Source organism: Cuculus canorus, chromosome 12 (genome assembly GCF_017976375.1).
Source record: "Cuculus canorus isolate bCucCan1 chromosome 12, bCucCan1.pri, whole genome shotgun sequence".
Lineage (NCBI taxonomy): Eukaryota > Metazoa > Chordata > Aves > Cuculiformes > Cuculidae > Cuculus > Cuculus canorus.
Genome location: NC_071412.1, coordinates 5,934,265 through 5,959,348, shown reverse-complemented (window position 1 = coordinate 5,959,348; position 25,084 = coordinate 5,934,265). Strand labels below are relative to the sequence as shown.

Sequence of the window (25,084 nt, the reverse complement as noted above, 5' to 3'; positions counted from 1 at the left end):
AAATAAATGTCTAAGGTAGAAAAGTCTCAGTACCACTTCTTGTATTCCTGAGAACATCCACCTACACAGCATTATTCTGCTGCTGTCTGGTACTTCCGAGTCGGGAAATATGTATAAAAATGAGAAGCATGAGCAAGAGTTACAGGTTGGATTTCTGACAGTCTCTGACAGCCAAACCTCAGCATAGTTTCTTGCATGACAATTTTGGAATGTCAGAGCAACCCAGCGGAGTATACAACATACATACCCTTGTGAAGCCAGCAGAGATCAGGGGCAATATTGATGACTCTTCACGATCAGCATGCCTTTTACAAAAGGATGAGGAAGTCAGAGATTATTTCTGTAATCAACTGAGACTCAGTTTCACAAGCCATTGACATACCTGTACCCCAGATGTCACACTAAAGGCTAACATGGCAAGATCCTCAGAGGATCTATGAACAAAACATAAATTTTGTGGCATTTACATGCTTTCATCTTTGGCACAGGTAAGCCAAAGTGTTATTTTCATTTTTGCATTTATTGAGCTGCTTACATCTCAAAAAATAATGCTTCAAGAAAAAAAAATATTATTATCTAGATTGCTGGTCTATTCCTTCTTTTTTGGTACTGGATTCCTTCTTTTTTGGTACTGGATTCTAGTCAAAGATGCACTTTAAAGTCTACATGGCCAAAGTTTTAGGAAATTACTTGTTATCTGAGGGTATCAAATCTCAGATGGGTAACTCAAGATTCCTGAATGAGGATCAATTTTCTAGTGTTATCTACCAGTGCCTTCCTGTAGATCATTTGAGGATGACTTATTCCTAAAATGAGATATCTGAATAAGTTTTAAACACTTGGCTATACTAATTGCTAAAAGACATTCCAACATATGTGAATGTATGGCTGGAACCTGGAGGAAAGGCCATTATCTTAAGTTTTTGTAAAGGAGCAGATGGAAGCTGGTCAAGTTGAGCAGGTGGCACAATAGCTTTTGTTTATGTGTGAAACTTTGGATCTCATGGCACCTCTTCTTTTTGTTTCCCTTGCATTTGTTTTTTATACATGAGGCAAATGATGCCTACTGAAGTACAAGGTCTGCCCAAGATTAAGCAGAGAGAGAAGGACAGCTGTCAGAAAAATCTCCCCATTCCTCATGCCAGTTGTCTCATAATGCTGCCTCCCAGAAGCACAAAGAGAGACGACAGGCATTCTGCAGGGGGGAAAAAAACCCAACCAAACCAAAACAAATACAACTGCAGAAAAATGAAGGAGAAGACCCTCCACAATGCTGTTGGCTAAACGTCAGGCTTTATCACAAATATGCTTCTTGCAGCAAGAAAATAAATGTGTTAAAGTTCTCTGTCTATGAAATCCTAAAGCAACTTGAGAATGGTTCTGTTCAGCCTACGGGAGCTGGGAGCTTGACACAGTCAACTCGGTCCCAGTGGAAGGCAAACTGACTTCTGAAGTTTCCAGTGGCCACGGACCCTAGACGCATCCGAAGCCTGAGAACTAATGTGTCTGAGATATTGTCAACACAGAGGACTGTTATCTTCTCCCAACTCACAGTGTGAACATTTTGAAAAGATGAAAATGAACTGCAGGTAAAAAAACCTTTTCAGCCACTTTCTAATTGTGTGTAAAGCAAGCCCAGCTTCCAAGTTCTCCTCACTTTTGAGAGGAACCACAGGTGTCTTTCTCTCTGACGTACATGAAGAAACTCTTGAGTTACTGTTTGCCCTTTTGGTCCTTTTTCTCTTTTGTTTTGTATTAGTTTGATGAGAGACAATCCTGACTGTAGAAGCAACAGTTACCATAGTCAGATTTCCTGACAATATAATAATATTTAAGACGATATTCACAATGGAATCCCTTGAAATTTTTAATCAGGGCCTTTTGTTCCCCGAGACGGTAGTGGAAAACAGGATCTTTAATGGGAAATTCCAACATCTCAGAACTGGTGTTCAGAACCAATATTTTCTGAGAAATGGATATTCCCAAGATCATACTTTGAGGAAATTGTTTTCTATTTATTTCATTTCAAATTAAATATATTGCATTTTTGTTAGTTTCAAATTATTTTATGATATATAAGTGATGTTTTCAGAGGGAGGAGAAGGAAAAAGCATATGCAATCCTTTAATGAGATGTCATAATATGGTCTATTTTATTTTTAAAACTTCTACAGTCAGATGCTACTTTACACTGACCAAATTGTTCTGTATCTTTTTTTTGTAACTCAGCTGATCACCTGTGCTGAGATTAATCAGACTAAAAGACAGATCAATAAAGGTTCAAAGTGTTATTTTTATTAATACCAAAACACAGATCCATGAGAAAGTTCTGTAGTTTAGTACATGATGTTGCAGAGGTTATTTGAAACATAATCCTAAAGCCTCTAGTAATCAGGAAAGGGGAAAAAAACAGAACAAAACAAAAAAATCCAAAGTGAGACCTCCCTAGTAAACAGCAGAAATAAAAAATCCTATCCCAGCCCTGTGGTCAAGGAAGGTGAAAACTCTATAAAGCTAACACATTATCACTCGCACAGAAAGAAGTTCCAATTCAAAGTTTTTAATGTATTATTTACTTTTCCAATGCTAAGATTTACATTTTGTTGATCATGTGGAAGTAAAGATATGAGTATTTACCTTCGTACTACACCAATAATGACTGTATTTTCTGAGGGCTTCGTTGTTCGGATAGACCTTTAAATAAAAAGCAAGATAATTTAACATTTTTTTAGTTCACATTTCAGAAAGCATGACTTAACAGAATCTTCACACAGTACTTTTCTTAAAATGCCTCTTTTAGAGGGTTTAACAACAAAACAAAATTCAAATCCTGAGCCTGCTGGATCACAGAAAGGAGAATAAATTTAGCAATGTGTGAGACTCCATGAAAAAAAAAGACACAGAGAATATAGACTAATTTAAACCTTGAATGCAAGGGAATAGCAAAAAATTCTGCTCCCTGAAACAGCAGGTAACAGACTTGTTTGAAGGACGTGGCCTTACTCATTTAAGGAGTATTTTACTTTATTCTGGGACAGAATGGTAAAAATGGTAAAAAACCCAAGGGGAACAGCGCTGGTATCCGGTCTTTGCCTGTCAAAGATCTTATCTAGTTAGTTCAGTTAAGCAAGGAGAAGAGCCTTTGTCCCAGTGCCCTGAACCCACTGCACTCACCCAGGGTACACAGTCCGACCCTGCTCCCCGCGCCCCTCCTGACTGTTATTTAGTCTAGACACATTCCCAAGGGGTGTTTCACTGGAAAGTCACTGAAGCAAGGCACCACTGCCTGTCTAATCTCCGTGGAGAGACTTAGAAAGGCAAATCCTTTTCCCCTTTTTTTCATCCTTTACAGCAGTTTGTGAAGTATTTTTGGCATCAGTGTGCAACTTTGCTCTTCATAACAGATTTTCAAATGTTGTAGGTATGGAAACATGCACACAACCCACAGCCTATTTGCATCTGGGGTTACTCAACAGCGAGTGACACTTCAAATCATTCAGAACACTAATGAAGTGAATGCATTTTTTAAACTGCTTGGTGGCACATGCGATCTTTGCAGTTAATTTAATGTACAAACTAGTAACCAGGTATTTGGGGGAACAAAAACTTCATTTCACTACAGCAAGGAATTTGTACGCTGTGGCTCCAAGCCAGATCAAGCTTCACATATCCTAGCACACAACCAAAAATGCTGCAACTATCAAATGTAAATCACTGAGGTGACAATATTTGATGCTGCCAGTGGGCATCTGTCCAAAAAAAAAGTCTAATGTTCGACAGATTTTATAAATGGTCATATAAAAGCAAAAAAACCCCTTTGATGACGTGTTAACTACAGAGTATGCATTAATTACACTGAAATGGTGCCTACCTGCATAATGCTTCTGCATCAAAGTATCTGGAATGTCTATGGTCAATAATGATAATGTCATGGTGTTTATCAAGAAAACATTCTAGTGCCGACTCAGGTGTCCTGGCAATATTACACCGAAATCCAGCTTTCTCACATGCCCAACAGAACCCGTTACTCTGGTTATCTTCTTTGGCAAACACTAAAAGTACCTGGGTTAAAAACAGACAGTGAATGATTACAAACAAGTTTTACATATATAGCTGATTCTGGGACTTTTGCCTGTTGTTAGTATGTTTTTTAAAGCAAATATTCCAAGACTTCATCCATTGTTTTTGGTAGAATTGCTTTCTACAGCCTACTGCTTTTTGTAACTGTCTGTATACAGAGGTGTTTGAAGTGGATAAAATAGTCTGCCAGAGCCATTTGTATCCACATGGGACGAGCAAGTTTGGGAAGTGGGTCTCTCATCATTAGCTATAAAGAGAGCTCAAGCGATCCTTTGAGACTAGAGCTGACATTTCAGATAGCGTACATGAAATAACAGCAAGTCTACGTTTCTTCACTGAAACTGTCTCACATACAACTATTATCCTGGGTTTTATTTTTCTTGCCAGTATCTTATTCCAGGGAAAAAAAAAAAAAAGTCATGGTTCACCTCATGTGAATTAACATTTAACGGTGCTTCAATGGCATAATGAAAAACGTGCTTTCTTTTTCATCTCATTCTAGTACTGGGTGCAGCCCACTCTGCGAGGTTCCTGGAAACTTTATAGACAGGTTGCTCAGGATGAAGTCACACAAGACTGAAATCAAAAGCAGCACCTTTGTCTATGTAGTATGTCCCCATGTGACTCCAATGCAAAGACTGCCATGGGATTTATATGACAGAAGATTACTACGGTTGAAATCCGGACCTGCAAGTCAGGTCTCTGAGCCAGTATTTGCTCTGTCCTAACTTCCTGTGTAATTGCCAATAACATTAATCTTCCTGAGCTTTTTTAAAATAAAAACAATCCCTACATACTCCAAGTACGATAAGGCTCAATTCCTTCCAAGATGTATTTCAAATTCTAGGACAGAATACAGTTCAGAAGCTAAACGTAAAGTCTGCGAAGGAAGACTCGCATTGAAGCAATTGTGCTTTGTGCCAAGATAAAACTTTGTAGAAGAAAACTTCTTTTCCTGAAAGAATACAGTGTGGCAGATTATAGATTTGTGTTAGTCTTGATTTTGTGCATGTCTGACTATATGCAGCCTCTTGGGAAAGATAGATAACTAAACCAGCATTTGGTCTACTGTCCCAAGACATCAATCTTTCAGTAATTTAATCAATCCACGCTTAGATATATGCTTTGGTCAGACAATAATTTGGAGCATGTGTAACTCACATTGCATCCCACTGCCGTTTATCTTTCAGGTGATTTTAGGAATTCCAGAGCTGGTTACGCTTCGGACCAGGCTGGTGGAATGTCTACCAGTAAATCTGAATGTTTCCATGTAATGCATATTTTTGTAAGAATGAAGAACTTTGTACTCATTTAGTTCAGATTCCTTTTATAGCAACCTGCAAAACTGTTTGCAAAAAGATGTCATAGTTTGGGCTATATTTAGTGAAGTTAATTTATAACCCTCTTCAGAGGGCAAGAATCGTTTTCAGCAATAGCACAAAGTCAGCAGATTCAAGTTGTATGATTGACTCTGGCACAAATGTGTCTAACTTCTCCTTCCCTCATTCCTGCCAGCTGTATTACCAGGGTAAATTGGTAGAATTTTAGACTGCTCTATGACTGGACAAAAGCAATACAACTATTTATAACAATAAAAGAGGCAAAAGTGTCCAAGGAATGTTTCTGATTTGTGGAACAGCTGGATGAGGCTGTCTTAGGACCTGATGTTCGAAGATAATACTGCCTGTGCTGATAATAGCTCAGAAAGATGTTTAACCGTAGTTCTTTGAGACATTTTCAAATCATAGAATCGCTTGGATTGGAAGGGACCTCAAAGATTATCCAGTTCCAAGACCCCTGCCGTGGGCAGGGACACCTCCCACCAGCCCAGGCTGCCCAAAGCGCCATCCAACCTGGCCTTGAACACCTCCAGGGATGGGGCAGCCACAGCTTCCCTGGGCAACCTGGGCCAGTGCCTCACCGCCCTCATCATGAAGAATTTCTCCCTAATGTCTAATCTAAATCTTCCTCCTTCCAATTTAAAGCTATTCCCCCTTGTCCTATCACTCCATGCCCTTGTAAAAAGTCCCTCCCAAGCTTTCCTGTAGCCCCTTCAGGTGCTGGAAGGTTGCTCTAAGGTGTCTCCGGAGCCTTCTCTTCTCCAGGCTGAATAAACACAACTCTCTCAGCCTGTCAAATTATCAGGTCCAGATTACTTTCACTCCATCTTGGATTATTAATGGTTCAGTATGTCTTGCGATACAGGAGAATTTTCAGAGGATGTACAAAGGATGTACAAATGTTTAAACCTCATGCCCATCCCAGACAAAATACGGGGGCAACTGACATATGACCTTTATTAATAAAAAGGAAGATGAATTAATGCCAGCCACAATGAATAACAAACCCTCCATACTTTGCCAAGTTCACTTTGTATCTTTTGTGATGTCGTTAAAAGTTTTGTTGATGCTAATAATAGTGCTGGTGTGATAGACCGTGACAGGACATCTGGCTTAGTATCACTTTGATGGGATTTTGATTAAGAAATGTCTACCAGTAAAATACAAAGCAAGGCAACACATCAAATTGATTGCAAGATAACTGATAGCAGAAAGAAGTACAGATAACTCTATTTTTATGAGCTAAGAGAAGTTTGGAGAAAAGAGGCAGGATATTTAAGATATCTCATAGAGTATCATGATAAAAAAATGTTAGGTGCACATTATCACTTGACAAAAATGCTCTGTGAAGATTTCTATACCCCCAAAATTCCAGCCACTAATTTTAAGCTAACTTCGGTGACGTTATGGAAATTAAGACTTCAGTTTGAACGTATTACCTGAAGTTGATCTTGATGAAGTCTCATAGGGCCAAACTGCACATCTGTTACTGAAGCCTAGAAGAAATAAGAAGGGATCTTATTAATACGTAGGCACCTAGGGAGGAAGAAAAATTAGCTCTGTTAGATAAGACATTTCCTATCTACCTCTGTCTCACAGAAATATTGCTATAGTTATAAGGCTGCTTCTTCATGAGGGTCTTATTCTGCTTTTGTAAATTTATATACTGAGCTCCATTAACACAGGTAGAAATCAACAAGCTATTCTTCAAGTCATTGTTTTATTGTCATTTTAAACATAAAGTAATGGATTAGTCATGCAAGTGTTTAAAAGCAGATATTTTAGAAGTAAAAAAAAAAGCATTAAATCTACAGAAGAAAGGAAAAAAGATGTAATTCTGCTCTTAGAATTTCACATGTAACAGGTGCCCAAGAGTGCTACAAAACCACACTCATTTCATTTCTCCAAGGGTGTTTTGCTGCATTCTCTCCTCCCTGACCAGCCCCTCTGGGGAAGGTTTTCAGAACTCAGATATTCGTAGTGAAAGATGCATGTATTCAGCATGCAAATTTGCTTTGAAAAACCCTGCAAAAATGCCATTGCATAACGTGCTTTCTGCAAGCCAGCGATTCCCACATTAGACTCTGTTCTAGTAATACAATCAAACAGTTCAGCTTAGGATGCATAAACTGAGCCGGGATCTTTCCTTCTGATGTGTCACTTCAAGTAATGGAGGTCAACGACCAGAAGTGCTGTTGATCACGGCTTCGTCTCTTTGATACCATTAATCATTAATCAAGCTTGAACATGAATGACTCTTCAATTGGTATGGGATGGTCTTTCTGAAGTACTTAAACACATAAATAGAGAGGGAGACTCTTAAAAGGATTACACAGGTTGGATTCTTTGGCAATTCCCAGGATGCAAGTATCTACCCTTTTATGTGTTTGATTTTCACCTCTTGTCTCAGAAATGAAAACTAAAGAACAGGAATAACAATGTCCCCAGTTCAAAACAGGAAAGAAGAGTTCAACCAATGTTTCTTGGAGAGACATAGACTCTTCAAAGGTAACTTGAGTAAAAAAGCATAAGAAAATTATTTTTAGCAATTCAGTAAAGCGAAGGCATCTCTGGATTCATAGGTACAAAGAAAAGAACTGCTGAACACAAATGTATCATTTTTACATTGTTGTTTTTCAAAGTAAAACTACTCTTGAAGATCAGGTTTGTTCCTTTGCAGCCTAGGTTTTTTTTGAATAAATAATTTTGAAGAATCATCAGCACATCCTGCAGCAAAATCTTTTAGAATTACACACTCCATTCTTTCTATGACTGTAGTGCTCCATTGCTCAGCCCTCAGAGTTTGTCATGTGTTATTTTATTTATTTATCAACTCGTAAATCATCACTGCAATATTAAATAAGCAAGAAACTTTAGCCAAGGAAAAATGGCAACACAGCGCCTGCAAAAACAAGCCAGGAATCAGTGTGTCTCTGTTATTTAAGAGGGCCTCTAAAAGCTGTTGTTAAAAATGACATGGAAATGTTTCAGATTTACTCTCAAGTCATTATAGATCAGATTGTCTTGGTTTAAATACTTTCCAGTCAATTTTTTCTAATTTTGAGACCACAAATTTCCCTTCAGGTGGGAAAATCAATCTGCTTTATTCTCCCTTCTGTCCCATCATCCGATTACTCAAAATCTGCAGTAGAAAATAGCAAATGCTTTTGCTGATAATGCACGTCGCAGGAGGGAACCCAGCTTTTTGCACCACTGTAACTGGTTTTCCAGCACTGACAGTAGTAACTATTTGTTCTGAATCAGTAAGATCAGCAGAAATGCCTGAAGGACACAAAGGAAGCATATCTATCAAGTGAGAGATGCCTTTTTACAGTCACTTACCTGACCATAACCACACATCAAATTAAATTTCAAAACATTTATTTTGTACACCCCTACTGCCAGAATAAATCAGCAAGGGCTTTTAGTTTCACAACGAAATGGCTCCAAGGTCTGGTTCAGACCAGAGCTGTATTTCACAGGCATTTGGGGATACGTAAAACCCCATCTATCAGGCCAAGATACCCTTGGACTATCAGTCCCAGCAGAAGGAGAATTTTAACAAACGAGATTGACTGTTACTGCTTTTCAGATGCTTCTTTCCTTTCGAAGGGTTGTGAATTAATAGTCATTGAAGTACTTAAAGGACAGAGCCTGAAAAACATTTATCTGCCAGAAACCCGTGGCCATTCTACACCGAAAACACCAGTCTATGCAACGTGTAAGCTTAAGTTACCAAGCACTGCCCAAAGGAGATAAACTGTCTTGTTACACATTAACTTGCTGTCCTGAGTAGGAGAAAGAACTCAGTCTGCATCTCAGCTGGAAAATTGTGGTGAACTCCAATTAATTCTTAACCCTGTTGAAATCTCTTCAAATAACTTGATTAAACATTTCAACTTCTTGTGTTGCTGGTAGCACTGAGAAGTAACACGCTGATTAAGTACCGTGTCAAAAATCAAGGCTTCGGCAAGGATTAGCAGAAACTTCCAACTATCAGTGAACTAAATGAGCTTTAAAAAATACCTCTAATGCTGCAAGCTTATAACAAACCCAAACCCAGCCAGAGCTCACATGTATAGTAACTGCCCAAACACATCTTTATTCACTCACACCTTTCGCTACTTCTTCCTTGAAGTTTCTTCCCTACTTGAAAAACAAAAAGACAAGTACATTCACAGGCTGACAGACAGGACTTCTGTATGTGACAGCCTTCCAGGCAGGCACAAACCTGTAAGAAAGTGTACGAGAAGACAGAGAGGTGGAACTAGCTGTGGTTCCTAGAATTGAACATGACGAAGCTGGGTCCCTTGCCAAAGGGCCGCTGAGTAAGTACAGCATACGTGACTGTGGCAAGATCCGAGTGCACGACAATTTGAGCACCTTGACTATGAACACAAATCTTTTCAAAGTCCTTCCTTGGCCAAACAACCTGAGAGGCCAGCCTAGAACTTGGGGCCAGGGACCAAATCAAACAGAGGGCAGGAAGGGGTCCTGCTGCCGATTTCTGACATAGCTCTCACCGCAGCCCCAACAAGAGCACAGCCGGGCACTGGGGCTCATGGTCTCAGACATCTAAATTCTAGAATAGTTTGCCACAGTAAATAATCTCCAGAGTTTTGAAAATCTAAAGCTTTTTTGCCTCATCTGTGCTAGTGCAACTTCCAAACCAGCTGGAGCTCAGTTCCTCTGGGTCTGGGAGTGAGAGATGGCTGTAATAGCAGCCTGCAGGTCAGCAACTACTAGTTAGCTTTAATTGCAGACAGCAGCTCAGTTACTGCAGCAGCAAGTGTTTACACCCTGTGCTTAGAAACACAGCAGATAATCAGCTCCAGGCTACTTCAAGTGCTTACACATAGCAATTGCAGCCATTTTACATTCTCTGACCCACCAAACTACTGCTGGTAGCACTGATTTTCCTCAATCTGCCCTTCTTATTTAAACACGGTATTTTCTGTCCTGTCAAACCAGACCTGACCCTGGCACAAAGCAAAATCCATCCCAAGGCAATGGCATTAGCCACACACAAGACAGCTGTCAGTGGGGAGGTTTATTCTCCTGACTGCTGTGTGCAACTTAACCCTGGCTTGAAATAAGCTGCATGTTGTAACAGCTAAGTTGCAAACATTGAAATTACTGATAGAAATACTTCTCTGGACACTGGCAACATGAAAGTGAATGTTTGGTAAATAAAAACAACTGAAAAAAGCTTTAAAAAGATAAACCCAAACAACTGTGACTGATCTGAGTAAAGTACAACAAACTCAGCGTTGACCTGATATAACCTGGTAAAGTACTTCTCGACATGAGTCATTCTTCACATTTTACCAGAACAGAATCTACAGGAATGGTCTGTTCATGGTTTCTGGGTTGTTTTGTTTTTTTTTTTTTCCTACAGCTAGAAAAACTTAAAATGAACTTGCTCAATGAATAAATGTAGAAAGCAATAAAGGGTGGAAACAAAGCCAGCTTGATCCACATGCTCCCTATGGTGATAAACTGCCTGGTTGGCATGTGGGACACATCAAAGCAGCCCACAGGACTCCTATTTGCTAGAGTTCTCATATCTTGGCTTTCTCCAAAATGCCTCTCTTACCATTGCCAATTGGAGAGGAGAGCAAACCTCCTAAAAGGGCAGAGTTAGCCCTCAAAATCCTTTGGCTATTAAGTCCCATGCAATACTCCTGCTATGGAGGGGCAAACACATTGCTTCTGGAGGCTGATTTTCTTAAGTCACTCCTTCGAGGAGGCTTTTACGGGATGTTTTGAAGCAGAGCCCTGCAAAGCCCAAGGTAACCCTTGTCAGAGGCAGCACCACAGGCTGCTGCAGCACCACTCACCCACGAGAAGGGCTGGCCAGGAAGCTGCTGGCGTCTTGGGGGGCAGGAGCGCTCACCTGAGATGCTCCTCCGCAAGCCACAACTGCTCCATCGCTTCCTTTCTACCCCAGATGGGGCTGTGCGGATGACAGGAATGACTCTTCAGCTGCACATGTATTCGCCATACACAGCCCTGGCCTCCTGCTAGTATCTCTCCCTAAAGAGCGGCTGGAAGCATTGCTGCTCCTGCTGGCCTTGTAGCCTTTTCCAGGTTAAAGTTTGCGTGAGGAGATTTAACAGCTTATTCTTCCTGCAACTGACTTGAAAAAAGAAGTGACATAAACTTTTGCTGAATGGATTGCCGATGGAAGCTGCTGCTGCATGGCTAACGTTCGGGATTAGAAAGCAGTCAATGAGAGAACCTCTGTTAGCAGTTTAACACTAAGTAACTGCCTCTTCAAATAAAGATTTCAGCCTCAAGGGTCTGAGTCATTATAATACATGGCATGGATAACAATGATTAGACATAAGACTTCATCACTGGTCCCAATGCGCTGCAGCCAGCAAAATTAATCGTTTTACTCAGATCAATATTTTAACACATCACAAAAATGTGTTTTATCTAATTTTAAAATATATACTAAAGTTTTCTACATACACTGATATAAATCAGCATGAGTTGACTCATTACAGTAAGATTTGACAGTCCTGATGATCAAGATATGCTCGGAGCACTAGGACTTTTAACATAAACCGAATTTTGATAAATCTAAGATAAACAAAGGGATGAATTTTACAAAGGATAAAACATCATTTTTCTTAACCTGCTGTTTTAAGCACAGATTTACCACCCTAGGAAATGAAAGCTCGAATGAACTCATAGATTTTTACTGTACCTTAGACTTTAACTGATTCACTATCTATTAAGAGCAGAAATATGAATTCTACAGAAAGCTTAGCCAAATCCTCTTGGATGCTGAAAGTCAGGAACTAAACCACTTGGCGTCAACAAAGTTCAGGATGCACTTGGCGTGGCTAACATTTCTGGGCAATAAAGTCTCCATGTCAAGGGTCAGCTTCAGTTTTCCACTATTCATATTTTTCTTTGCTTATAACAAACTCCATCACTTTCTGAAATATATGAATACTAATCCAATCCACTGCCACTTATTTCTTTCTCAGTGGAAATCTACCTATGCAGAGAATTTAAGACTTAACTTCCTATTTTCCATACACTTTCTGCTCAGTGCTTAACATCACTAATCACATCTTACTTGTAGACCTTGACACCGCTTTGTTACAAACTTAACGTTGGTGCAAGATTACACACGATGCTGGCTGAGAAGATCTTCCTAACACGCACGCAACTGTTCATAGCATAAAGTGATTTTTATAGTCCACAGGCTGAATTCCGACCTCCTTCAGCAACAGTGAAAATTCAGAATAATTCCAGCAAATATAAAGAGAATAGATTGGATTTACTTCAGTGTACATGAAGTGGGAGTCTGGCCCGATGCAACTACTCCTTTTGCTGTTTGGAGGCCACAATAGTTTGAATAAAGAATAAGTGGGAACAAAGTGTCCAAGGTTTTTGCCTTTGCTCAACAGATTCAAGGACAAAGGTAAGCCCAGCTGCCAAAGACATATGTAGTCAGTTAATTCGCTGCTGAAATACAAAGACAAGTGTTCTTTCTAAAAGGCAACTAAAATTTACTAAAACTGCTGTTTGACCTAGATGAAACTTGTTAATTCCAGCCCTTGATGTTTTTTTTCCTGTATCTGTTTCTGAAAAGATGTAGACAAATGTCAGAGTCAGTAATTTACATAATGTAGCATTCTGACTCAGTGCAATTTGCTTTGATAACATCTAGTATTAATGTTAATGTAAATCGGGTTCCCACTGATGCACCTCTGTCAACAAACCAACACGGATTGCGATCTGTGTTTCAAGGTCTGAAGTTCACCTGAGGTTCTGTTCCAGTACCTTTTTCCTTTTATCTATTTTGTGTTTTGCATTGATTCCTTCAAGAATGCTGCCACATGAACAGACAGTGGTGACGGGGTAACAAACCCTCTGGTTTTTTAATCCATTCCTGAAGTTTTAGTAGCAGTTGTGAACCAGTTTTACAGAAATTAGCTCTTGAGGGCCATACTCTGGCCTCTGAGTCACATCATTAGCAACACAGAATTTGGATAGCTTGCAGGTTTTGTGAGAAGAGAAGCTTTATTGCGCGTAATGAGTTGCCAGAGCTCTCCAGAGCTGCTGGCCTTGTCAACCATGAGACCCACTCTCTTATTCCCAGCTTCCTCAGAACACCTTTACTGCTCTTAAACTTTTACCCTCTTCCACTGCTCAGTCTGGAGGCGGCTTTTGGGTTAACTCATGTCTTGAAGAAGTTATCCAGAAGACATCTAACCTATCTGGGCCAGGGGGTGCCTCACTGGTATGCCAGGGGGCAGCGCTGACTGCGGCAGCTGCCCTGCTTCCTTGAGACTGAGAAGGACCCTGCTGATTTTCGGCTACATGTTCGGCTTACCGCACATGCCAACCGTTATTATATAGGTCTGTTTGTATTTGGGGCCTAATTCCCCACAGCATTTCTTCAGTGCTATTCCACTGCAACAAGTAAAGCTAAATTAGAACAAAACCGGAGTAATAATGTTGTGAAATCGGGCTCACTGCCCTCTAGCACACTTTAGAACTCCCATTTTGTGCTGTTTATACAGTCTCCCCATATTAATTATAGGAAACTTTGGTTATCGAGCTGCAAGCAGGGCACTAGCAAAAGTGAATCATTCCATTTTGTTGGGAATAATTAACAATCATGTCCTAAAGTGACTTCTATTATTATTTGTGATGTGGTAAGGTCCGGGTGGCCTCTGGCCCAGACAAGTGTCCCACTGTGGTAACGTTGTGACAGGACAAAAAGACTTTCAGCAGCCTCTGCTGTTGTTAAAGGTCAGAACTTATACACAGAACAACTTGAGGGAAATTTTTTAGCTCTTGATAGTGATAGAATAAACGTCACTATCACTTAGGAAATGGTTGCTGTTACCATTTGTACATTCGGAGGCACCATGGGAAAGAAACAGTCCCAGCACACCATGTGCCGAGCTTGGCATCCCTTGGCGTGGCCTCAGATCTCCCTGCCTCCCTGTAATATTGGGACCATTTGATAATAGCTGATATCTGGAAAACATTCGCTGACTTCGGAAATTCAAAACGATAATTTCTGATAATTCAAACACAATTTAAATTATGACACCACGGTCTTATCTTAGGTTTCTAAGGTAAGCAGATAAAACTCCAGCAAAGCGACTATGCAAATCTCACACTGTGTACTTCCAAAGAAGTCCTCACGCCCAACGAACCGCACACCAAAAAGGGCCGGAATAAATCACACACAAGTCAGAAAAAAAGCAAGCTATCTACTCAGTAACCCACACTGACTCTTTCTATCCAAAGAGAACAAAGTTGAATGGAAAACAGTTCTCTCAAATTAAAAGCTCTAGCAAGCTGTATTTGCTGCAGCATCTACTGGATTCAAAGACCCCTCACAGACCCATATGCCATGCACAGGACTTGAAATTGGTCTGTTTAAAAGAGAAACACTGTGAATCATATGCTCCACAACAACCCTGGAGATGTGAATACCCTTAACACCGGTCTGTGCCCCATGGTCATTATTTTGCCAAATGCTTTTATGACCAGCCAGCACTGAATTTCAAACGCTCTCTCCAGGCCTTTACCGTCTCAAGATTTGAGATGGTTCACTGGGGTCTTCATTAAGGTCCTCACTTTCCAACTGAAAGTTCTTCAAGAACTTCTCCGCTCAGGCCACATCTGCAAGGAACTTTGCCTGGAGGCTGTGAGCTTTCCCCACATCTGATCCCTGGGCCGCTCAAATATTTCTGTGTGGTGAGGGCATGCTGTAAAGCATTTGAGGTCATATCCTGCACTAAGAGAAAAACAGCAGCTTAAATGATCTGGCTTGTACTTTAGAAGAATTTTTTAAACCCTGTAATAATGGTTTTCTATACATAGGCTGCAGAAATGGATGCCTTTATCAATGCAAAAAACAAAGTACTATGAACATTCTCAGTTGTTCAAAGTCAAATGTATTTTTGAAGTGTTTATCTTTTTGGGAAGTCCAGCTTAAGGGTAAAAGGAATAGAACCTGAAACATGCAGAAACTGAACAGCTTCAGATGAAAGAAAGAGGTCATCTTTAAGGCACTAGCACCTAATTCCATGTTTTATTTGTTTTTGACAAAATTCAAGGGTCAGCTAGAATACTCTGCACTTTCAGAGCAAATGTCCTCCCAAGTCAGGCATCCTTGGTATTCCGGGGTTACTTGCAAGTAAGGGTTGTGGACTGCCTTTGTGAGATGTTGTCTTGCAGGCAGCTGAACAGCACGTATGTGTGGATATTACACCTCTCTGAGTTTCAGCAGCTCTTCCTTTGTACTCCAACAACTCTTGGGACCACTGCGTTTTCCCTTTTACAATCAGGAAGAGCCACACTCTATCTCACAAAATGCTTTAAAGACGGTCACATAAAAATGGTGCATCTAGCAATTCCCAGAAGGCTGAGAGACCTCTTTCCTCTCCCCTTTTCCCCTCACCAGACACAAGTCTGGCTATTCCACTGGCTAGGAGAGCTGTAACCAAGCTCTGGGGACCAATTAACTCCCCATATGCTGATGCCAATATAAAAGTTTCACTGTGCTATTCTCTCATCTGTTGGCAGAAATAACCTCTACCCAGATGTAAAGGCTAGCCAAGAAGACAGGGAAGAAATTGGTCTTTAAGTCTTACAGGTCATCAGCCAAGACACATTTGAAACCAGCTCATTAAATATATTGGGGTTTACATCACTCCAAACAAATAAATCCAGGCTCAGCTTTACCAACATCTTTGTCTAACTGAAAGGGAACTTCTCATTCGCCTACTGCTGCCTCAGGTGTATTTTGCAGGCAAGCTGTTGCTGACTTTCCATCCCCCCACTTGAGCAGACGCTTTAGTACAAATACTACATTCTTCTGGCCCAGAGGAAAATTCTTGCTGCCTGCAGTTTAACAGTTGAGCTGCGCGGCACTCTGGGAGACTTAAAAATGGCACAGTAGTTCTATTGTTTAATATTACTAAAACTGCTCGCTATCTTGTGATTCTGCAAGGTCTTCGAGTGTAGCAATAAGCGCCAATCTGTTTCATATCTGTCAGTAGTTCTCTTCTTTCTAGTGGATACCACTTGTTAGTTATATTTTAGAGATGATTACAGATGCATCAGGATACAAGAGATCTCCATCACTATCCGTTTTATTTCTTTCTTTATGCACGTTAATTTCAGAGGCAGTTCCCCTTGGACTACGTGGATTTGAACAGTCGTCTGACTAAAAGGAAATTCCAGTCTATCAGGAAGATTTTCAGTTACTTTCTTTATGTCGAACAAACTTTTCATGCCTTGATCTACCAACACTGCAATAGCCACAAACAGACCAAGCAAAGCAAGAGAGTACAGAACAAAAATAGCATAAACTCCAGTCAGTGGATTTGCTAGGCTTCCGGGAAGATCTCTATTTTATCCCAAGCCTTCCATTTGTTAAGAAACAAACTTGTCTTTTCTATCGTCATTAATAAGTCATTGCTTTTGCTGACAAGAGTTCAGGCTTTACAGGCCATAATAATTTTTTTCCACCTGCTGCCATTTATTATCACAGAGCATATATTTCCCAAACAATGTCAAACAGCCTGCAACAGACTGCTATCAGACCACAGCTGGGCAGGTAGCAAGCTGAAATCATCCCTCCTAAGACAACTGCCAAAGAGCTCCTATGGTTGCTACTTTATCTTACACATCTCCAGCCTTCGCCTATGTGGACACCCTGGATGTGCCAATTGATTTTAGTCCACCAAGACTCGATGGACATTACGGAGCTGCCTCCTCCTCCTTCCCCATTCTCCCAGCCATCTGCCACACACACCGTCTTCCCACGGCTTCCTCAGGAGTCTGTGAACCTGCTGGCCACCACTGGCGTGCGGTGTTCTGTATGGTCCAACACGTGCTCTGCCCACCTTAGGTAACCATGAACTCCTGCTTAATCCAGTACCTCGCCTGGGAACTGCTCTCAAAGACGCAGTCTCTGAGATGTTCTGTGGGCAGAATAAATGCTAAGTCAGTGGGATGAATACTATTAGAGTGAAAGAGAATCATTCAATACTGATAATAAACATTTCAGTATTTTCCTTTATAGAATACAGGTTTACCAGGCTGGGTTAAACTGTCTACTGATATTTGAGAAAACTGAAATAATGGTTCATGGCACTCAAATCTTTCTTAACTGAGAACTTATCTCCAATGAATGGAGGAAGACTTGAGATCACAAACATATTCAAGATGTCTTTTTTAAAAAATATGAAAAAGTTCACAGTACTGCATCCTTTTTTCATGCTAAGGTTTGGCATTAATTTTGCTTGTTCACATCAATAACAAATCCAACAGCTGAACTCCAGGTTTTATCACAGGAGGAAAAACAGACAAATAGATTTAAGAGTATTGGGGACCTCTTCTTTCTTTTGACCACTAAGAACTTCACTGGCTGAGGGGATGAGTGACTTATTTCCTCTAATACAGATGCCTCTTCATTTCTGAGGACCTACAGGGTAGTCTGAAACCTGACACTTGGTTTTCTGCTCGAGTCTGGTTCAGCAACACACAGTGCTTCTGCCAGCCCACAGGGCTCGTTAAATATTACATGCTCGGTAGATGGGATCACTCTTTTTTTCCCCCTTACACACAGTAGAACTTTTTAACAGTCACACCAATCCCCCTAAACTCTGCATGTCTTTCCTAAAGTGAGGTTCTCATCATAATCAGAACTGAAATTAAGTAGTATTTGATGCAGCAAAGCAACTTTTTATTCAAGTTCTCTTGTAAACCTGATTTCACTATATCTTGATTAGATAGGCGCATTCCATTTTATTTAACATAACTGAAAAAGAAAGTTTTAAAAAAATTAACTACACTATTACCTTGGATGCAAAGCAGTCTCTACACATTCTGCCTCTGAATGTACAAAAGAACTGCTGAATATGCCAAAGATGACACTGCTAGTATAAAATGAATTATTACGGAGCATGATTTTCTCTCTAGAAATGCACAAGTGAACAATACGTTACCACCTCCTCGTGAAGTTTCACAGGACTAAAGCCGTGGCAACCGAGGTCTCAGCAGAACAGCCTCTCACGAGGCAGCTCATTTTTAATAAACACCCTATGAGCAAGGAAGCAACACACTCTGCCACTGCAGTCATTAACTGAGGAACAAATTCAGCTGGGTATCAAATATCCACTTAAGATTAAATCCTGTCCACAGTCAAGTTCATCGACATCGGTACTGTCTAGATATACTCCCTCCAGGTACAATGTATTTCTCAAAAAAAAGTACATGGGCCATAACTATGCAAATAATAATCTAGAGGTGTTGCATAGGCTCATATAAATTCAATCTCTATTTAACCTTCCACTTTCCAGGAAAGAGAGAAGTCATCTGGAGATACCTGCATCAGATACTATTACCAGTTTTATGAGAGCAGTGACAGTCTTGCTGCAGTTACAAAGTTCAAAGGAAAGATCTGTAACATGCATGAATAAGAATATGGGGTAAGAAGAGAAGATGCAAAACCACTGAATAAATCTATCAAATAAACACACGCATTCAGCTACAAACTGCATAGATGGATAACTGCTGTATAAAATCATTAATACCTATGAGCACACAGCTAGCAGTGGTTAAAAAGAACGTTTGGCCAAGCAGATGTGGACTTCTCATGAGTCATTTGGACAGCCACATTGAAACAGTGCTTGCCTTCCCCACAATGTGAGTAGTAGGTCAGGAAGTTTTTTCTGAAGCTTTATCAGTCTTCTCAAGTTCCAAGTCCTTAGACCCTGCAGTGGGCTCCTCTACAGGGGCTGTTTGAATACCAACACCATGTGGAATCTCTGAACTATGCATGTTCTCTGCTCCCTTCTGACAAGGACCGAAAAACTTGAGCGGAGAAGAGTCAAAACTAGTGCAGCAAAACAGTTCTCAAATATTAGTATCACCAGGTGCCTACCACCTTCCGTACAATTTTATGGACACCTAAATCAATCTGGCTCATGTAAGGTCTGATGCTGTAGCCGAGACTTGCACAGTTGTGCTACGGTATGAATCACTGCTGGAGCTGTGCACACCCGAGGAGCATGGGCGGTTCTGTCACGTGCCACAGAGGTCCATGCTACATCAGTCTGCTAGCGACATCCTCATTTCATAGAATCATAGAATAATTTGGGTTGGAAGGGACCTTAAAGATGATCCAATTCCAACACCCTTGCCTTTTCACTTGGATAGCAATGATGAATTGGAAGAGGGGGCTACACGAAAGAAAGCCTCCACTTAGTCATTACACAATGAAATGGCATCAAACTATGCAAAAAACCCAACCCTGATTAGTTGCAAGGAAAACTGGCATCCATCCAAAATCAATCTCCCTTGAGATGCAAATTCTGGCCCCTGACAAGATGGACAGTCGTTTATTCTGTTTCACAACTATCTAGAAGATGTTTCCACTCTGAACATTTTCGCTTTCTCGCTCTGCTGTTTTTTCTAAGAAAGGATGCAGAGGGCCTAGGTCTTCTCCTGCAAGCGTGAAAGCTTTATGCCAAAGTACAAACAAGAGAAAAGAGACATTAAAGTCCTGTCTGGCAACACCATTCGTTAAATTCACAGTCACCATTTCCTTCTTCCTCCCTGCACCAAGTGTTTCTTCCCAGACAGTGATCCAGGCTGCTGATAGCTCTGTTAGGGAGCTTTTACCAGAAATTTTAGCAGGAAATGTTAATTTGAAAGCCTCGGTGTCCTCCCTCGTTTAAGACAGGCATTATATCTGCACCACCAAACTGGGGGGACTAAGATCTCTTCAGACCTGCCTGCAACACGCAAAAGAGAAACTCCTGTATCTCCAGCAAAGCTGAGAAAACAATCAACTCTATTCATTTATTTTCTTTTGCCTTTTCCCCCCTAAGTAATGAAATACTAGAAGAATGTCCAAAGCAAACAGAAGAAAATCTATTAATGAAATATCCAATTTAGTATAGTTTCATGGCGTAACTCTGAGCTCTGCCTGATTTCTAGGACACAAAACCTAGCTGGAAAGTTGTAGGATTAAAACAAAACAAAGCTATCACTTTATGTAAAAATTCTACTGTATTTGTACAAACCAGTTTAATGGTAAGGATAGCCCGTGTGAACCAGTAAATATAACACAAATAAATTGGGTATCTGGGATAAAATATTTCCTAGTATAAAGTCTAATGTCTCGTGTAAGAGACAGAAAAGCCAGACTCATTTTATGAACTGTTCCAATAAAGATACAGTAAAACTACAAGCCACGCGGAGAATTAAAAAAGAAACCTATAAACTCATCGAAGAATTATGTAGATCAGACTCTTGGAAGGTTTGATTACTTAGATCACCTGATCTCTTTTTCTTCCTCCATGAACTTTAAACAAAAGGCTGTAATTACTTTCTATAGATGCAGGAGAGAACAGGAGGAAAGTTTTTATCAACCATGGGAAGTTTCATTTGACTCAGTTTATGTGTTCGCATGTTCCTCTGAGCCAGGACAAATGTTCTGACCACAGTCATATTTGTGTGATTAGCAGATTCTTCTGCATCTCTTTTGTCCTTATCCTCCAAAGACAAAACAAATGGTGTACTGCTAAGCGTTGAGCTTTGCAATTTCAGTGCTACATGGTGACAGGAATATATTTTGACTAACTGTTCGAGCCACTAACATGTACAGGCTAAGCACTTACCACGGAAAACCAAAGTGCTAGTTTTATTTGTTCGCTGCTTAATTTGAACCAATATGTTGTACTCTGGATGACTCTGGAATTTACTATGAGGTGCATAATTTGATCCGGTTCTATTTTGTAATCTAATTTTGCTAAAAACATTCAAATATATTCCAACAAAACAAACCTTCTGTGAAACAGCAGGAAAATATTAGAGGTGGCATCAAACCACTACTCCATTAGACATAAATTACTCACAGCATGTTCCCCCACAAAACAGAGTAACAAAATCTGCGGGCCACAACATGAGGTTGTACACAGAAATACTTTCCAGATGAAGCAAGCAAGATCTGCAGCGGTTTTGTGACACAACCGACCATTTCCTGCTATTGGGAGAGAGATTATCTAATGCCTTTGGTGCACGGACTCTGACTCCTTGCATACCTCCTTGTCTGAGTAAAGGGAGCAATGAAAGCTAAAAAGGACACTTGTACAAATGTAAGGTCCATCACTGCTCTCTGCGCCCTTCCTTCTCTGTGCAGTTGGCACTGAATGCCGAATAGTTGATCATCTGTGAATTATTTTGTCAGACAAATCTAACAAATACATTGCCTACCAAGACGTGTGCTGTTTCAGCTTCGTGCCCCTTCTTTATTCCTGAATAATACAACCCCGCCATTGCTACCCATGTACTCTTCGGGAAGTAAAACATGGCTTGTTTCAACCATACACTAATACTACTGAAAGCATTCAAGATTGGGTTTATATATTTTTTTAGCAAGAGAAATGTGCCTATGTTGAGAATAATATTTTGCTGATACTGTGAACGTTGAACTATGGGTGTCTCTACTAATATTCCTTATATTCCTCTACTTATATTCCTTATAGTCCTTCCCAGTATTTCTACTTCAGACAGAGTTTTAAGACTTAGCGCTTATGATAACTTAATAGCTTAACTGCTTATTTTGGTTTGCAGTTCTCCTTTGTATTTTTAGCTTATTCTACGTTTTTAAACATTTGCATGGCATATAGAATTACCGGGACTACCATTTTACTGGCTTGCTATTTTTTCTGGAGCAAGGAGAATCTGTGGGCTCTGCCAGTCAAGATAGCACTTCCCTCAAGTTCAACTTGAAGAATTTAATTACAGCCTTTACAAGCAGCACTGTGCAAATCAATGTGTCCCACGTCAGAAGCTTTTCAGGGTCTGCAGCTCGAAACACCTTCTGGTAAGTACAGACCTATTTTTTACAGGACTTGGTAGCGTATTCTTTTTCTGAAATGTTCCATTATTCCCAGTACTTCTGTCATACAAGATTATTTTTATTTTCTTTTTAATCTAGTTATTACCGTTCCATCTCTGGAGTGTCTACAACTGTTTTCTTCACACAACTCTCTCTCAGCCTCATCTGAAACTCTCCCAGCTTCACCTGGTTGGAAAATCTGTGTCCCTCTGACCGCAAGGCACTGGCAATGGCGAGAGCATTCATTTCCCTCTCTGTTCTGTGATCTAACACAAGACTGAACAACTGGAGCCTCAAGCTGATTGTATCAGTACTCCAGGAGCCAGAGGCAAACATCTGGAATTTGTTAGAAATAAAATGAATGACATCTTTTCAGGAGTTCTATCTTGCACCTGTACTTATAAATCTCCATGAGGGCAAAGTTATGAATAAATTTAATCAGGAGCAGGAGGCAGAAGGCTCTGATTTTAAGCCCTTTGGCTCAACCCCTATCAAGGGCCCCAGGAGGAAGGTCACTACTGAGGTGCCCCAGGGACACAATTTGTTCAGAGCTCTCCTCCTCCACTGGAAGATAAGAAATATGCCTTATTAGTCCTCCCGGGCCCCACCGTGCTTTTAGTGCACATGGCCAGCCAGCTCTGCAGAACAAGCTGGGTGGCAGAGCGTGCTCTCTTGGTCCCCTCTTCCCAGTGACAGAGTGCTCTATCCAGCCTTACAGTCTGCTCAGGCAACTGGGAATTTCATCCAGCTTTGCCATATGGAATATGTAGCCCCCAAGGTTATTCTTGTTGTCTGTACCACCAGCAGTGGGCCAAACTTCAGCAGAAGCTGTGCCAGGGAATGGAAAAGAGGACAGAAGGAATTTAAAAGGACGGTACTGCAGGTAGTGTGATGAGGGGACAGAGGTCAGAAGAATCAACCACCACCACTGTTATCTGATGAGAGGGCACAAAGGATGAACCTCTGAAAATATGGAGAGGAGGGAACAGGGAACACACAGAGAGGAAGAAGGGCAGGGGAGAACTAAAGAGAGAGAAGCCCCTGCCAACTGTCTGGATGGAGTGTTACCTTTGCCTAGGCACTGAACTCATTGTCCGCAGCTGTCTCCTTTCCTGCTTCTTTCCTGAGCCTCCCTCAGCACAGACGGCGCTTGTTCCAAATCGGAAGGTGACTGATGTGGGTCTGGGTCCTACAGGTCGACACCAGCAACTAGATGAACTTCTTTATTTTCACTTGTGCCAAGTGCAAGGCTTTCACTGCAAAGGTTTAACTGACTGAAGTGCAAGCTGATCACATCTTATCCAAACTGGCAGCCTGTCTCAGAGATTGTTCATGTTTAGGGATTGGTATGAGACCTTGAGACAATCCCATTGCAAATGCAAACACCAAGAGATGCAAAGTAAATTCACACAGATACCCATGATTGGGTACTGCATGCAGTTCATTCCTCTATTTACTATGAGCCCCAGTAGGGATGCAGGATGTTGGAAGAACAGAAACTCTCTACTGAGGAAGAACACGTTATATTCTTTTCAGACCATAAAGGAGGATACTCTGGGGAAAACAAGGTTTTGGTTTCTGCACAGACCCAAACATAAATAAGTCAGAAAAGACAAAGAGAGGTCCACGTTTCAATGAAGTGGCAGCCCACGTGCTCCATACTCAGTACTTCACACATTCAGACTATTCCCAGTTACTAAAAACATCACTGAGTGCACCAGAACTGAATTTAGTACAGAAAGGCACTAGTCAAACTGTTCTGGCTGTACCTTAATAAAAACCTCAACAAACTAAAGAGAAACTCACCCCCCCGCAATGGTGGGCTGGTTCCTATATTACACGCTGGCACACCCTGTTGTTCTGCCTGTCAGCTGATGTTTCCTGACTTTTTCACTGCTCTGCCGGGCAACTCCAAATGTAACCAAGTTGTGGGGTTTTTTTTCCTTTTCTGGTTTTCTTATTTTATTTTTTTAAATAAAGGACCTTAGGAGATTCCTTACAAGAACTGCTTTCATGAAGTGATCATCGGCTCTCTGGCAAACACACAAAGTCTTTGGAGAAAGGAAAAATAGGATTTGGAGAGAGAGTAACACTAAGCTGGGAGGGATCACAGGAGACCTACAAAAGAGATAGGGAAGCACGAGACTCCAGCACCATAAGGCACAGAGTGTTCCCTATTTTTACAAAAGCCTATGTTCCAATAGGTGCTTCCACTTGCTATGGGTGACAGGAGGCTAATATGACGTTATTAGTATTATTAATGAAAGCTGCCCCAAGCTTTGTCTGCAAGAACTGTTGAACTAAGGTCTGCTCTGCTCTCCTCTGGTTCTTGCCCAAGTAGAAGTTAATAACCTCATGGCACTGGCCAAAATCAAACAACAAATGTAAGGGGATCAGACCCCTGGCAGAATTTCAATACTCCTGATCTCAGCACCCCGGCTCTGCTGCGCTAGCGAGCAGGGGAACTATTGATGAATGCATTGTTGACAGTTCCTCTGTCTACAGAATTACAGCACTAGCAGCTTCACGGTCAACTGCTTGCACAATGTTTTGCAATACCTGGATGGAGATGTTTTCACATATACAACATACAGTACCCCATCATAAACTATTTCAGGCTGCTTCAGGAAGCTACTAACATAACTGTCCGAGAAAATACAGTCGTGGGGAAAAAAAATCTAAAAGCCATTAAAAAAAAAAAAAAAACAAAAAACCCACAACCTGAAACGAAACTGGGTTTTTATCACTGCTTGATATTTAAACTG

At 40.8% G+C, this 25,084-nt stretch overlaps 1 protein-coding gene across 2 annotated transcripts in view; it reads right to left on the bottom strand.

The window, feature by feature from the left end:
• Positions 1-25,084, bottom strand: part of PDE8A (phosphodiesterase 8A) — a 158,817-nt gene that overhangs the window by 31,889 nt on the left and 101,844 nt on the right. For both annotated transcript variants that reach the window (XM_054078152.1, XM_054078150.1), the window contains exons 2-5: positions 6,859-6,915; positions 3,871-4,061; positions 2,637-2,693; positions 248-305 (exon numbers count right to left, since the gene is read on the bottom strand). In XM_054078152.1, coding sequence (XP_053934127.1) covers positions 248-305; positions 2,637-2,693; positions 3,871-4,061; positions 6,859-6,915 — 363 coding nt within the window. The remainder of the gene's footprint in view (positions 1-247; positions 306-2,636; positions 2,694-3,870; positions 4,062-6,858; positions 6,916-25,084) is intronic.